Genomic DNA, 15,420 nt, shown 5'->3' on the forward strand with positions numbered 1-15,420 from the left:
AATGTACAGACACACACACCCTGCTCCCCGCTCTGCTGTGGTCCTGTTCTCTGGTTGGAAGGGCCACTGTGTTCGGGTCAAGAGACAGGGCATGGGCGGTGAGGGAGTGTTATAATTTCCCCGGGGCTGGTCCAGTGAAGACATTTACTAATCAGCAGGATTATCATGATAATGTCTTGCTCCCCCATAATTTGGAGCACACTGTCTTAAAAAATGCGTGCACCGCCCGTCCTCCACGCTCTTGATGAAGTGTAATGTGGGTCCTTTCGGCTCCCTGCCAGCACCAGGAAAGACAAAAAACCCATCAAAAACCCCGAAAGAAAAAAAAACTTGAATCTTTCCACTTCAGTCATTTGGTGCCACCAAGTGGTCAACGCAATTTCTACTCCTCTAAAGCCGGCAAGGAGCTGGGGGGAGAAGAAGGGGACCGGGATCCTGCAATACGGGGATCCTGAAACTTGTGACCCCGTCCTAGCCGGGTCTGTTCCCCCATCCCAAGGGTCATTATACCTTCTGTGGAATTTTATTCTCAAACTAAAACAAACTATGTTTGTTGCATGGCAACAAATCTGTTTTCTCCCCCCTTTTATTCATAGAATTGACTTCTGGAATCACTGAAGCAGGCATACTGCAACTATATTTTGGTGAGGTACTAATTCTAGAAATAAGGATTACTTCACTAGATTTCCCCCAACTTTTCATACCTATTGATTCTATTGTATCCAACAAGAATTTTGGATGATTTTTCCAAGACTTTCCCCCACCCTTCTCTCCTTCTAATGGAAAATTTTCTTATTAGATAGTTCAAAGTTCAGGCTTAGAGAGATGTATTTTCCTGGTATATTCTATGCCTTCAAAAGAGTGTTAAGTCATATAAAATCATGGCTTGTGTCCTAATCTTACAGCTTTCAGTTGCAGGGCAATGGGCAAGTTCTTCAAAACTTCTCTAGAGCTTGGTTTGCTTACTTATAAGATGGTAGTTCTGGCCTCCTCTCCCACAGTGACTGGAGACTTTTAATAAACACAGCACTTGGCACATAGGTACATATAATGTTTTCCCTCAACCTTCTCCATCCCTATGTATGAAAAGACAGAAAATACAAATTCCCTGGAAGAACATCCAGTGGAATTCCCTAGAAGAGAAAGAGACTCAGAAATCCAGCCAGTTACTAGGACACCAAGACACAGTATCTGGGTCCTCCCATGCTCCCACCGGCTTATTGGGGCACAGGAGCCTGAAGGATGGATGGGGTAACTTACTCGAGCTCATCCTCTGAGTCATATCCCACTGGCCCCGACTCGATGGCAATCACCTCACTTTTCGCCTGACTTTGTTTCCAGGTGCTATTTCCGGTGGAAGACGTGGATTCCTTTCTCTTCTTTTTCCCGAAGAACTTCTTAAATGTCTTAAACTTGGACTTCTTCTTTCCTATGCAGAAAGAATGCATGTGGTTACTTGCTGAGCACGTGTGAGGTGTGCACCATGCATCCATTACTTACTCCTGGGAGTCCTTTTTCCACACAGAAGTACGTGAAGTACACAGACAACTGCTTTTGCAGATCTGAAAAAATTGATCCCACAACTCTGTGATCATGACCTGAGCCGAGATCAGGAGTAGAATGCTTAACCAACTGAGCCACCTGGACACCCTCACATGCTTCTTTTTTTAATTGCTGAGTAACAGTCTACTGTACAAACGAGAGCAAGTTTTGATATCTAAAATATACAGAGCTGAAAGCCAAAAGACCTGGTGAGGTAAAGGCCATGTGTTAGCTCAAATTAGTTTTCTGAATAATCCTCAACTGCTTCATTTCTCATGAATGTGTACACCAAGGACAATCAGAGGAGACCCAGCCTCATGGTGCTCACTGGAATGCCAGACGCCAGGAGGAGCTAAGAACTTGTGGTGGAAAAGAAAACGTCAAACGGTGGTGGCAGCACTGATCCCCCCCGCTGTGCCATGCTTCCTGGATTGTTAGAATTTATGACACTTTGAAACATTTTGTGATCTCTTCTCTGATGCTTCCTTTATTCTCACCCACAAATTCTATCATGTTTAGGATCCTGTGACGTCACATGACCAGCTCAGGGAACTTCATTCCTTTCCTTCTGAATATTTATGATAAACAACAGAAAGATGTAACATCAGAGGTCACCAGGATATGTCAAACATATCTTGAACATTTCCTAAAACAATTTATTTGTTTTATAAGTAAACAATTTTGTAAGCTTCCTTTAAAAAAAAAAAAGATGTGGGCACCTGGGTGGCTCAGTGGGTTAAGCCGCTGCCTTCGGCTCAGGTCATGATCTCAGGGTCCTGGGATCGAGGCCCACATCGGGCTCTCTGCTCAGCAGGGAGCCTGCTTCCCTCTCTCTCTCTCTGCCTGCCTCTCCATCTACTTGTGATTTCTCTCTGTCAAATAAATAAATAAAATCTTAAAAAAAAAAAGATGTTATTTGAGAGAAATAGAGCAGGGGAGGGGCATGATGAGCAGCGGGGAAGGGTAGAGGGAGAGGGAGAAGCTGACTTCTTGCTGAGCAGGGAACCAGATGCAGGGCTCAATCCTGGGCCTCTGGGATCATGACTTGAGCTGAAGGCAACCGCTTAATGGACTGAGCCACCCAGCTGCCCCTAGCTGAATTCCTTTTTTAAAAAACCCAGTATTGAGGGGGGTAGGGAGAGGGTGGTGGGGTTATGGACATTGGGGAAGGTATGTGCTGTGATGAGTGCTGTGAAGTGTGTAAACCTGATGATTCACAGACTTGAACCACTGTGGCTAATAATACATGATATGTTGATAAAAAACAAAACAAACCCAGTATGTTTATATTTATATGAATGTTCCCTTGGAAAGTTCACATGATCTTGCCTTAATGTGGAGAATTACTTAGGATTACTCTAGCTGGGGGTCCTTATATTATCTTAGGTGGAGCAGATCCCTGCACAAAGGGATATCAGTCCTATAGCTCAGTTTTCTTAGGTTCTAGTGGAAGTTTCTTTACCTTAACAATTACAAAATGTTTATGTTGTTAACTGATGGTTCTCAATGAGAGTTTATTTATTTACTTTAAAGATTTTTATTTATTTGTTTGACAGAGAGAGAGATCACAAGTAGACAGAGAGGCAGGCAGAGAGGGGAAGCAGGCTTCCTGCTGAGCAGTGAACTCGATGCAGGGCTCGATCCCAGGACCCTGAGATCACAACCTGAGCTGGAAGCAGAAGCTTTAACCCACAGAGCCACCCAGGTACCCTCAATGAGAGTTTATTATTTGGAAAGTCTTTAGAATTTTCTGCATTTGCCAGAACACCATCTGGCCTTTGCCTAGCTGACACACTGGTTTGCATCTCTGAAGGTCTGAACACACGTGCAGCCTCGCCGCCCTCTGCAGTCAGAGACGCTGTTTCTGGGCCCACAAGCGTGGCTATGAAGACCCGGTCGGTAACTGCTGACCACTCCTGTCTGAACTGGAAGTGCCTGGTCAGCCAGCCACTTGGGCTCGTGTTAGATATGTTCACCTGTTAGGTTGTTAAATTAAATTTCTTTAATGGTCACGGGAACTATTTGGATCTTTTACTTCTCGAAATTGTTTTATGAGGTTATGTTTTTCTGGGAATTTGCTTATTTTTTTAAATTTTCAAATTTACTGACATACAGTGATCAATAATATCCTCATATTGTTTTAGTATCCACACCGCCTGTAATAAAGCCCCCTTCCTCAGCTCTAATATTCATTCCTTGTGCCTCCTCATTTTCCCTTGATCAGTGGTACCAGAGATCAATTTTATTTGCCTTTAAAAAATGTTGGCTTTGTTAATTCTCTCTGTTGAATGTTTATCTTTTTGTTCTATTAATTTCTGTTCTTATCGTCATTCTTTTCTTCTATTTTCTTCAGATTTACTGTGCTATCCTTTTAAACAACTTAGCTAATTAATTTTTAGGCTTCTTTTTATAGTATATACATTTAAGGCAATACATTTCCCCCTAAATTCCTTTTAATTGCATCCACATTTTTTAACAGCATGGAAGATGTTTATTTCTTTCTTTATTATTTTTTTATTATTATGATCAATTAGCCAGAATAGAGTACATCATTAGTTTTTGATGTAGTATTCAACAATTCATTAGTTCCAAGTTTTGATATATTTTCATTATTACTGAAATATTGTTGAAATATTCTCTAATTTCCATTATAAAACCTTCTTAGACCTAAAGGTTATTTAGATAAGTGGACCTTAATTTCCAAGCATTTGGAGATTTTCTTAGTATCTTTCTGTTACTGATTTCCAGCTTAAGTGCTCTGTGATCAGTGAGTATCTGGGTGATTTGAAACCATTCAAATGTGTTGAGATTTGCTTTACAGCTTACCATAAATTTGTAAATGTCCCCAGTGTGCTCGACAATAATGTATGTTTGCCAATGTTCTGTATGTGTCCATTAGAACAAGACTTTTTTCTTTTTAATTATGTTGTGTAGGTATGTTGTACCTTTACTAATTTTTAATACATTTGTTCTATCAGTTGCTGATGGAGATGTATTCAAAATAACCCACTCTGCATATTTTATTTATTTTTGTAACTGTCAATTTTTCCTCTATAAATTTTAATATTACAATGGTAGAAGGAAAGCTACAATTCTTGTCTTGCTGGGGAACTGAACCTTTTGTGATATGGCCCTCTTTATCTTTAGTGATGCTTTTTGCCTTAAATTTTATTTTGACTGCTTTTAATGTATCTACTGAGCTTCCTTTCTCCTAGTGTTTACAAGATGCATGTTTTTCTATCCTTTTACTTTCAGATTTTATGAATCCTTCTACCTAGGACGTAAGTTTTAGAAATCCAGTCTGATGATCTTTAACTTCTAACTGGAACAATTATTGTAATTAGTCTACTTACACTTACTGTAACTACTGCTATGTTAATAAAAACAAGTCTACATCTTAATACTTTTCCGTAATCTCCTCTTCTTGTTGTCTTTTGGATTAGCTGACTTTTAAAAGTTATTCCACTCTTCCCACCACGAATTTGTAAGCTATGCCTTTAATGTCTGTTTTGTCCAGTAATTACCTTGAAACTATGCTATGCATTCTATTGTAGGACAAAACAAGGAACTTAGAATACTTCAATCCTATTTATATGCCCTATTGTTTTCATTCTTTGAAAAACCCAGAAGATATTCTTCTATGTTCATTTAGATGTGTCTGCTTGTTTCTCATTTTCCTTGCTTGTCATTCTTCTTGTGTTCCAGACCTTCCATCTAGGACAATTTCCCTTTGGAATCTGCTTTGGGAGGGTATGCTGAGGACAAATTCAGTTTCTGTTTGTCTGAAAATGGCTTTATACCTCCTTCATGCTTAAAATATATTTTTCCTAGGTATAACTTTCTAGGTTGGCAGTTATTTTTTTTCTAAGTTATTCTTTCAATAATACTGAAAGATTATTTCACTGTTTGGCAGCTTCCATTGTGCAGTCAAGAAGTCAGTTGTCAGCTTCTGATCCTTTGAAGGTCATCTTTTTTTTTCAGAATGATTTTTCATTTTGTCTTTGATTTTCTACATTTTCACTGTATATGGATTTCCTTTTATTTATTCCTCTTGGGGTTCATTTGATTTCTTAAATCTGTGGGTCAGGTCATCATTTAAAAAAATCTGTTCCAGAAGATTCCCTGCTATTCTCTCCTCCCTTGAGACTATGGTCATGTGTATGTTCTATTCTTTCACTTATTTTTGTGCCTCTTATACTTTTCTGTACCTCCCATCATTTTACCATTCAGTGCTACATTCTGTATACCTTCTTGTGATTGGTCTATCCTGAGCTGATAGATTCTGCTGTTAAACTCATCCACTGAATTTCTAATTGTAACAGTTCTAAAAAAGCCATTTGATGGTTTTCAAATCTGGTATGTCATTTTTTAAAAAGTTATTTTAGAAATTATACAGTAAAGCCAGACTGCCTGGGTGGCTCAGTCAGTTGAACATCTCTTGATTTCGGCTCAGGTCATGATCTCAGGTTCGTGAGTTTGAGCCCCGTGTTGCGCAACGTGCTAGGTGTGGAGCCTGCTTGGGATTCTTTCTCTCCCTCTCCCTCTTTCTCTCTTAAAAAAAAATTACATAGTAAAATTCACTTTTTGGGGGGGACATATAGAGCTTCATAATTATCTCAAGATATAAAACTTTACCACAACTCTTCATACTGTCCTTTTGTAGCCAAACCCGTCCCCTAGCTTTCACCTCTAGAAACCACTGATAGCTTCTCTGTTCCTATAGTTGTACCTTTTCCAGAATGTCATATAGATGGAATCATATAGTATGTGTCCTTTTGATTCTGGGTTCTTCTTCTCAGCACTACACATTAGAGACTCACCCATGCAGTTACATCCATCAGTAGTTTGTTCCTTATTACTGCCAAGTACATTGTAGGGAAAGACCACTTTATTTAAACATTGAGCAAGCTGAAGGACATCTGGATTCACTTCAGTTTTTGGCAATTATGAATAAAGTTGTTATAGGTTTCCCTTTTTTTTTTTTTTTTTAAAGAAAGAAAGAGAGACTACGAGTGAGGGGATGGGGAGGAGGAAGGAGAGGGAGAGAGTGAATCTCAAGCAAACTCCACCCTGAGCCAAGCCAGACAATGGGGCTCATTCTCACCACCCTGAGATCATGACTGGAGCTGAAATCAAGACTCGGAGGCTTAACCAACTGAGTCACCCAGGCGCCTCTTGTTAAAGTTTTCTGTGTAGACGTAAGTTTTCATTTCTCTTAGGTTAATATCTAGGAGCAGGACTGCTGGATCACAGACTAAATATATATTTCATTTGACAAGAAAATGCTGAAATATTTTTGAAAGCGGCTGTACCCTTCTGCATTCTCAACAGCAGTATGAGGATTCCAATTTCCAATTTCCAATTCCCCTGAATCCTCTCAGCACCTGCTGCTGTCAGCAGCGGTGTTGTTTCTGTTCTGCTATTCTAACAGGTGTACAGTAATATAGTAGTTTCGACTTGCATTAACTAAAAGTTGAGCACTTTTTCATGAGCTCATTTGCCATCTGTGTATCTTCTGGGGTAAAGCATCTTTTAGAACCTTTGCCTATTTTTTATTTGAGTTGTTTGTTTTCATACTATTGAATTTTGAGAGTTCTAAACACAAGTCCCTTGTCAAGGATGACTTACAAATATCGCCTCCCAGGCTGTGACTAGTCTTTTCATTTTCTTAACAGGGTCTTTCACAGAGAAATTTTTTAAATTTTAATGAAGTCCAAGTTAGGGATGGAGGTGTCCTATCTAAGAATTCTATGTAATTCTAGGTCACCTACATTTTCTATGTTTTCTTTGAAAGGTTTCATAGTGTTACATTTATGCCTATGATATATTTTAAGTTTACTTGTATGTCGTCTGTAGGTGTAGGTGAAAGTTCTTTTTTTTTCCCCCATCCAGATGTTCAATTTCTTCTAGCACCCTTTGTTGAAAAGACAACCCTCTCTCCACTGAATCAGTGCTCTATCTTTGTCAAAGACCACTTGACCATATTTGCACGGATGGGTCTGTTTTTGGCCTGTGCTCTATTGTACGTATCCATCCTTTTGTCAGTACTGCACTTGGCTTCATTATTGCAGCTTTACAGTAAGTCTTGAAATCAGGTAATAGGAGTTCTCCAATTTTGTTTTTTGTCCAAATTGTTTTCACTATTCTAGTTCTCTTGCTGTTTCATGTAAATTTTGGGATCAGCTTGTCAATGCTGGAAAAATATCCCACTGGGATTTTGATTGTTTCATTTTATTCCTCCTCCTCCTTCCCATCCCTGTCAGGTTATTTCAAAGCAAATCCTCCCAGATACTATGATCACTTCATCCAATGGATCTGGTTTCTTCCTAAATAAAAAAATCTTTGACTTGTCATGGAAATCAAATGAATGATCCTTGGTCTTCACGCTTGCTGAACCATGTCCAGCCTTCCCCAGCGGATGTATAAACAGTCTCCTCTCCCCCAAAGGTATGAACACACCATTCTGAAGCTCAGTTTGGGGGAGAACTGACATTGTAGCAACACCGAGTCTTCCAATCCATAAATGTGGTTTTAGTCCATTCAGACTTCTATAATAAAGTACCATGGACTGGGTAGCTTATGAGTAACAGAAATTCATTTCTTGCTGCTCTGGAGATGAGAAGCTTGCAATCAGGGAACCAGCATGGTGGAGCTCTGTTGGGAGCCCCCTCATGGGCTGCTGACTGCAAATTCTTGCTGTGCCCTCACGTGGCAGAAAGAAAGCAAGTAGCTCTCTGGCCCCTTCTGATAAAGGCACTAATTCCATTCCTGAGAGCTCCACGCTCATGACCTACCTGCCAGAGGCTCCACCTCCTAATATCATCACATGGTGGGGTTAGGACTTTAACATATGAGCTTTGGGGGGAAATTAGATGCTTAATATGCCACTCCATGTATTTAGGTCTTTGCTGATCTAGGACTTTCTTTAAGCAACTCTTTTTTGTATTTTTCAGTATGTGGAGCCTGCATATATTTGGTCAGATATATACCAAAGTATTTTATTTGTGCTATTATAAATGATACTTTTGAAAATTAGTTTTTCAATCGTTTATTGCTAGTTACAGAGAAATACAAATGATATTTGTACTTTGACCTGACATCTAACAGTCTCGCTAAACTTGAGAGATCTAAGTACTTTTTTGACATTTCATATAATCATGTCATCTGCAAATAAAGATAGTTTTATTTCTTCCTTTCACGTGTATCCCTTTTATTTCTCTCTCTTGCCTTTGAGCACTGGCTATGACACCTTTTATAGTTTCTGGTTCCTTCCAGATACTTTCAAACTTTTAAAAAATTGTCTTTGAATATACTGTGAACAATTGTTTTATAGCACATACTTGATAGTTCTGATATTTGATGTCTTTGAGTGTCTTCTTCTCTTGTTTCTGCTGTATATGAGTTTGCTAGGGCTGCTGGAACAGTACCACGAACCAAGCAGCTTCAACGGCAGAGTTGCTCTGGAGTCTCAGTTCTGGAGGCTAGAAGTCTGAGGTCAAGGTGTTTTTGGCGGTTTACTTCAAGTCACGGTGACAGGGAAATCTGTTCCATCTCCTCTGACTTCTGGTGATTTGCTGGGAACTGCTAGCATTCCTTGGTGTGTAGATGCCATCACCCTGATCTGACTTCATCTTCACACGGTGTTTTCCCTGTGTGTGTCTGTGTCCATATTTTCCCTTTTTATAAGGGCATCAGTCATAGTGGATTAGGGGCCCACCATCCTCCAGTATGACCTTCTCTTAACTAATTATATCTTCAATGACCCAATAAGGGCATTTTTTGAGCCACTAGGGGTTAGGACTTCAAACTATGACTCCTGGTGAGACATAACTGAACCCAAAATGTGTCAGTTCTCATTCATAGTGCCCTACTGCTTTATATGCTTGATCATCACTGACTGTACGTTTGTCATGGAGCTGAAAACATTTTCTTTAATAATTTGAAGTCTAGATAGAAGGCACCTTTCTTCAGAGAAGATTGCTTGATTCTATAAGGTACCTATGGTCATATCCAGACCAAGAATAATATTAGCCAAGTTCAAGGGCCGAGATTCTCTAAATTACCCAAGTGATGCAAACTCAAGCTACAAATCTATAAAGGGTTGACTTACCCCTGGTTCACAATTACTCAGATTTTATTGCTCCTTGGGCTCCCAACTTATTTTCAGGAGGGTTGTCTCATAGACGGCCCACCTGGAATGGACCTGTACTTTGATATCTGACCCATTGCCTCATCTACCACTCCATGAAGATGTGAAAATGAAATTTCAAAACTTCCAAGATTGGTAAATGATCTGAGAGCAAAAGTGGCTTCTATGCTCATTTATCTTTCTGGATTACCATTTCTTTTTCAATTCTGACCTTCTTATTTCCTACTTTTAAAAAGATTTTTCTTATCTAGAATTTTTTTTTTTAAAGATTTTATTTATTTATTTGACAGACAGAGATCACCGGTAGGCAGAGAGGCAGGCAGAGAGAGAGGAGGAAGCAGGCTCCCTGCTGAGCAGAGAGCCCGATGCGGGGCTCGATCCCAGGACCCTGAGATCATGACCTGAGCCGAAGGCAGAGGCTTTAACCCACTGAGCCACCCAGGCGCCCCTTATCTAGAATTTTTAAATCATTTTATTTTTCTTCATCAAGATAAGTGTACTTTTTCATCCCCATCCCCTATTTCCCCCACCCCCCCCAGCTCCCCTCTGGTACCCATCAGTTTATTTTCTGTAGTTAAAAATCCGTTTCTTGGGACGCCTGGGTGGCTCAGTTGGTTAAGTGGCTGCCTTCAGCTCAGGTCATGATCCCAGCATCCTGGGATTCGAGTCCCACATCAGGCTCCTTGCTTGGCTGGGAGCATGCTTCTCCCTCTGTCTCTAGCCTGCCACTCTGTCTGTCTGTGCTTGCGCGCTCTCTCTCTCTAACAAATAAATAAAATCTTTAAAAAAAAAAAAAAGAATCTGTTTCTTGGTTTGCTTCCTTCTCTCTTTTGCACCCCCCTTGCTTGTTTGTTTTGTTTCTTTAAGAAATGAGTGAGATCATATGGTATTTGTCTTTCTCTGACTGATTTATTTTGCTTAGCATTATACTTTCTAGCTCTATCCATGTTGTTGCAAATGGCAAAATTTCATTCCTTTTTATGACTAATATTCCTGTGTGTGTGTGTGTGTGTGTGTGTGTGTGTGTGTGTGTGCATTTATGTAAACCACATCTTCTTTACCCATTCATCAACTGGTGGACACTTGGGCTGTTTCCAAAGTTTGGCTATTGCAAATAATGCCACAATAAACACGGGGGTGCATGTATCCCTTTGAGTTAATGTTTTTGTATTTGGGGATAAATACCAGTAGTGTGATTCCTGGATCACACGGTAGTTCTATTTTCAATTTTTTGAGGAACCTCTATATTGTCTTCCACAGTGGCTATACTAGTTTGCATTCCTACCAACAATGCACAAGGGCTCCTTTTTCTCTAAATCCTCACCAACACTTACTGCTTCTTATGGTTTTGATTTTAGCCATTCTGACAGGTATGAGGTGATATTTCATTATAGTTTTGATCTGCATTTTCCTGATGATAAGTTATGTTTAGCATATTTTGATGTATCTGTTGGCCATCTAGATGTCTTCTTTGAACAGAAGTTCAAAATCAGATATCATGTCTTCTGTCCATTTTTAACTGGATTATTTGTTTTTTGGGGGGGGTAATGAGTTGTATTAGTTCTTTATATATTTTAGATACTAACCCCTTACTGGATATATCATTTACAAATATCTTCTCCCATTCAGTAGGTTGTCTTTTAGTCTTGTTGATTGTTTCCTTTGCTATGCAAAAGCTTTTTATTTTGATGAAGTCCCAACAGTTTATTTTTGCTTTTATTTCCCTTTCCCATGTATCTAGAAAAATGTTGCTATGGCCAATGTCAAAGAGATTACTGCCTGTGCTCTGTTTTAGGATTTTTATGGTTTTAGGTCTCACATTTTCTTCATTTCGAGTTTATTTTTGTATATGGTAAAAGAAAGTGGTCCAGTTTCATTCTTTTGCATGTGGCTGTCCACTTTTCCCAACACCATTTGTTGAAGCTTATCTAGAATTTTAAATTTTAGCAAAGGGGTTGATGTGAATAATTTAGTTCACTTATTCGGAAAAAAGAATACTTAGTTTCTCTTTTTCTTTTTAAAAACTGATTCCTCATGGTAACCTCTGTAAATATCCAAAACTGGTGATTATGGAGGCTGTTTTATACTAAGGAAACACATCTTCAAAGAATATTTTCTTGTTTAATTAATAATTCAATATCCTGGAATACGAGAAGTTTTGGAATTCCCTTTTCTCTTACATTTAATTTTTAAAACCTCACCTTGTATTTAGGCCTATTTGGTGTCTATCAATATGTGACAGAGGAAAAGTAGTTCTAATATGGGATAATAAGGAAAATCTGTCTATAATATATGAAATAGCATCTTTAATGAAATTTTAATATCTGAAGCTAAAGGTTAGCATGTAGGATTTAGTACTAATGGAAGTTGTTCCTCCGGGACTATATCAAAGAAAATCATTATTAGCATTTTAACCTTAAACAAGACAGTGATGGAGACCTTTGTTACTGAAATAAGGTGAGTATAAATGGCTAATCTAGGAAAAAGGTATGTTGTCCAAGGATCGGTGTTTTTTAATGCCAATTTTACAACTCTATCAAAACACAAATAACAATTGACAGATAACAGTGAACCAATCACATAACTGGGTAACTCTTAGAACATGTAATGAGATCATGAGTCATGGACCTGGAATTTAGCTCAGTAAGGGGTATAATAAAGGTCTCTAAAGGAGAATAAAAGCCATAAAAGAGAGAGATCAAAGGCTCTTTCTTAATAATATTATTTCTTCTGCATGATCAGGCCATCTCATACTTTTTCCAACCACCAGTAGATCCTCTGGATGTTCTTAGGTGATAAATGATTCCATTGCTTTCAAGTCAAACAAACGTGGGGACAGATTTACCTCCAGGAATTTGTAAAGTGACTTTAAAAGCCTGTATTTGACAAGTATGAGGTGATACTCAGGGGTACTGCCCTGAGTGGCTTGAAATCATCTGGATATGCTCTCTCATCACCGTAGGAAGGGCATGGGGTATTTGAACACAGTATGAACTGAACCCCTGCCCCCCCGCCCTGCCACACACATAATCCAAAGGCTTGGCTCTGTCAGCCTCTCTCCCTGGCCTGCAACCAGAAATGGGCTCTTCCCAGAGAAGAAGAAATGAGGGCCTTACCTGTGCTGTCCTCCCCAAGGCCTTCTGCAGTTTCCCGAAGCTTAATATCCATCACCCTTGTGGAAATCATGTCCAGCTCACTAAAATCAGATGGAAATTCTTGTTAAAATGGACATGCTTAACGGAAGGTAACAATGAGTGAAACGGCTTTGCTGACTGCTTTTTGCCCACGACTTCACCTGCACACACCCCAACAAAGAGAGACTCCAGGGCAGAGTACAGGGCAGCGAAAGCCAAACACATGTCCACAGCTCAAGATTAGTAGCCTCATAGACGTTTATCTAATCACCAACCAGAGCAATTTCATGGAAATCGATTAACTGGAACGAATGCTACACTAATTTGCACAATACAGATTTGTTTCCTTTCTTTCAAAAATGTTTTTTTCAGAAAGTATATTTTCCTCATGGGTGATATAAAGGGGATTAAGAGAACACTTGTCACGATGAGCACTGAGCAGTGTACAGAAATGCTGAACCATTACATTGTACGCCAAACTGCTATCACACTGATTGTTAGCAGTACCTTGAGAAAGAAAAGGAAATTATATTTTTCTCTTACTCTCTGTAGAAAGTTTAGAAGGTAGACAGAATGAAAATTACCCCAAATCCCACCTTAACCAAGGGTAACCACAATTAAGGTTTTGACTTTCTTCCAATATGTTTGTGTGTATGTGCATGCCCACATCTTATTAGGAAGACTGACTTCTTGATTTTCTTGTATCACATCATTAAAATTCTTCATAAGTGTTAATGGCTAAATAATATTTTGATATATAGCTGCAACATCATTAATACATAGTGAGTTCTTTTGAATTTTTATTATGAAAAATCTCAGAGAGATACAGAAATACAGAGAATGTATAATGAACTTAACATATTGTCACTCTTGTTTCATTTTTACACCTTCTTCCTCCCACTCCCACAAGGTTATTTCAAAGCAAATCATCCCAGATATTATTATCACTTCATCCATACAGTCTCATGGTTTCTTCCTAAATTAAAAAGCCCTGACTCTTTGTGGAAGTCAATTCAAGCTGTGTCCCTGCCTTCCACGGTTGCCTTTAAAACAGGGTCTTCTACTCCATACATACTAACTCACCATTTATATAGAAAGCTGTTTATTACCGGCACTTACTATGAATCCTCAAACTTCATAAGCAGCTCAAACATCCAATTAGCCAACTAATATTTACCACTTGTACACATTACATAATGGGAAATAATGGGAGAATTACAAAGAAAATATTTAACAAAGGAAAGGAGTTGCTGGTCTTTGCCAGAGTTGGGTATAACATTTAGGTTTTTAATATTAATGTCAAAATGTCCATCTTCTAGTTAGCCAATTCCCGAAAAGGTGAACAAAGTTTTACTGATTTTGTTTCTCCAATGTGCATATAATTTGGCTTCATAAAAATGTCTGGTCAACAGAACGAGGAGAAAAAACCCACATGATCATCTCAAATGATGTGGGAAAAAAATGGCTGACAAAATTCCATACATTAACATGGTAAAAACATTAAATAAGAACAGGAATAGAAGGAAACTCAACATAATAAAGGCCATATCTGACAAATCTAGAGCAAACATCATCCTCAACAGTGAAAAACTGAAAGCTTTTCCTCTAAGATCAGGAACAAGACAAAAGGGACTGATTTCACCACTTCTATTCAATAGAGTATTAGAAGTCCTAGTTAGAGAAAATTAGGCAAGAAAAAGAAGTAGAAGACACCCAAACTGAAAAGGAAGAAGTCAAGGTATTTCCGTTTGCAGATGACATGATCTTATATGTAGAAAACTATAAAGATCCTCCCTAACACAAAAAACTGTTAGAACAAATCAATGAATTCAGCAAAGTTGCAGGACACAAAATGAACACATGAAAATCAGTTGTTTCTATACACGGACAATGAACAATCTGAAAAGGAAAATAAGAAAAACGCTTCCATTTCTAACAGCATCAAAAAGAATAAAATACTGAGAAATAAATTTTACCAAGGAGGTGAAAGACGTGTATACTGAAAACTATAAAATGTTGCTGAAAAAAATTAAAGAAGATATCAGAAAATGGAAAGAGATCTCATGTTCATGGACTGAAAAAGGCTTATCGTGATTTCCCCAAAGCAATGTACAGACGCAATCCCTATCAAACTCCCTGATCCCATACTGTCCTGATATTCTATGAAACTGTGGTGGGGGCAGGGGGATGTGGTACCAGGGCATTTATATGGAAATAAAGAGGGAACAAAGAAGGAAAAGTAGGAAAATGTAAGAAGCAAAGAGAATCAAAATTGTAAGGATTGGTTAAAAGTAACCAACTATTTCCCTGGGTATCATCCTTAAGGCTGCCACTGAACTAGAAAGTTCAAGGGCAAGAGCTTTCTACTGCTTGAGCCACAACAATTGCAATGAACTCTTAAGCATGCAGTGTATCATCTGAACTACCTCATTTAATCCCCAGGAATCTGTAGTATTCACATTTTGGGACTGAGAATATACATCAAATAAAATAATATTTATTTTATTAAATTAATTATAAATTTTATTAATTAATTATAAATTAATATTTATTTTATTAAAATAAAATATTAAATAAGTATTATTAACTGGCTCA

General features: G+C 38.5%; 1 protein-coding gene across 6 annotated transcripts in view; it reads right to left on the reverse strand.

The window, feature by feature from the left end:
- Window positions 1–15,420, reverse strand: part of CRACDL (CRACD like) — a 130,315-nt gene that overhangs the window by 41,661 nt on the left and 73,234 nt on the right. For all 6 annotated transcript variants that reach the window (XM_032352016.1, XM_032352021.1, XM_032352022.1 and 3 more), the window contains 2 exons: window positions 12,808–12,887; window positions 1,261–1,429 (listed from right to left, as the gene is read on the reverse strand). In XM_032352016.1, coding sequence (XP_032207907.1) covers window positions 1,261–1,429; window positions 12,808–12,877 — 239 coding nt within the window. In that variant the 5' untranslated portion in view covers window positions 12,878–12,887. The remainder of the gene's footprint in view (window positions 1–1,260; window positions 1,430–12,807; window positions 12,888–15,420) is intronic.

Source organism: Mustela erminea, chromosome 7 (assembly GCF_009829155.1).
Source record: "Mustela erminea isolate mMusErm1 chromosome 7, mMusErm1.Pri, whole genome shotgun sequence".
NCBI classification, from domain to species: domain Eukaryota; kingdom Metazoa; phylum Chordata; class Mammalia; order Carnivora; family Mustelidae; genus Mustela; species Mustela erminea.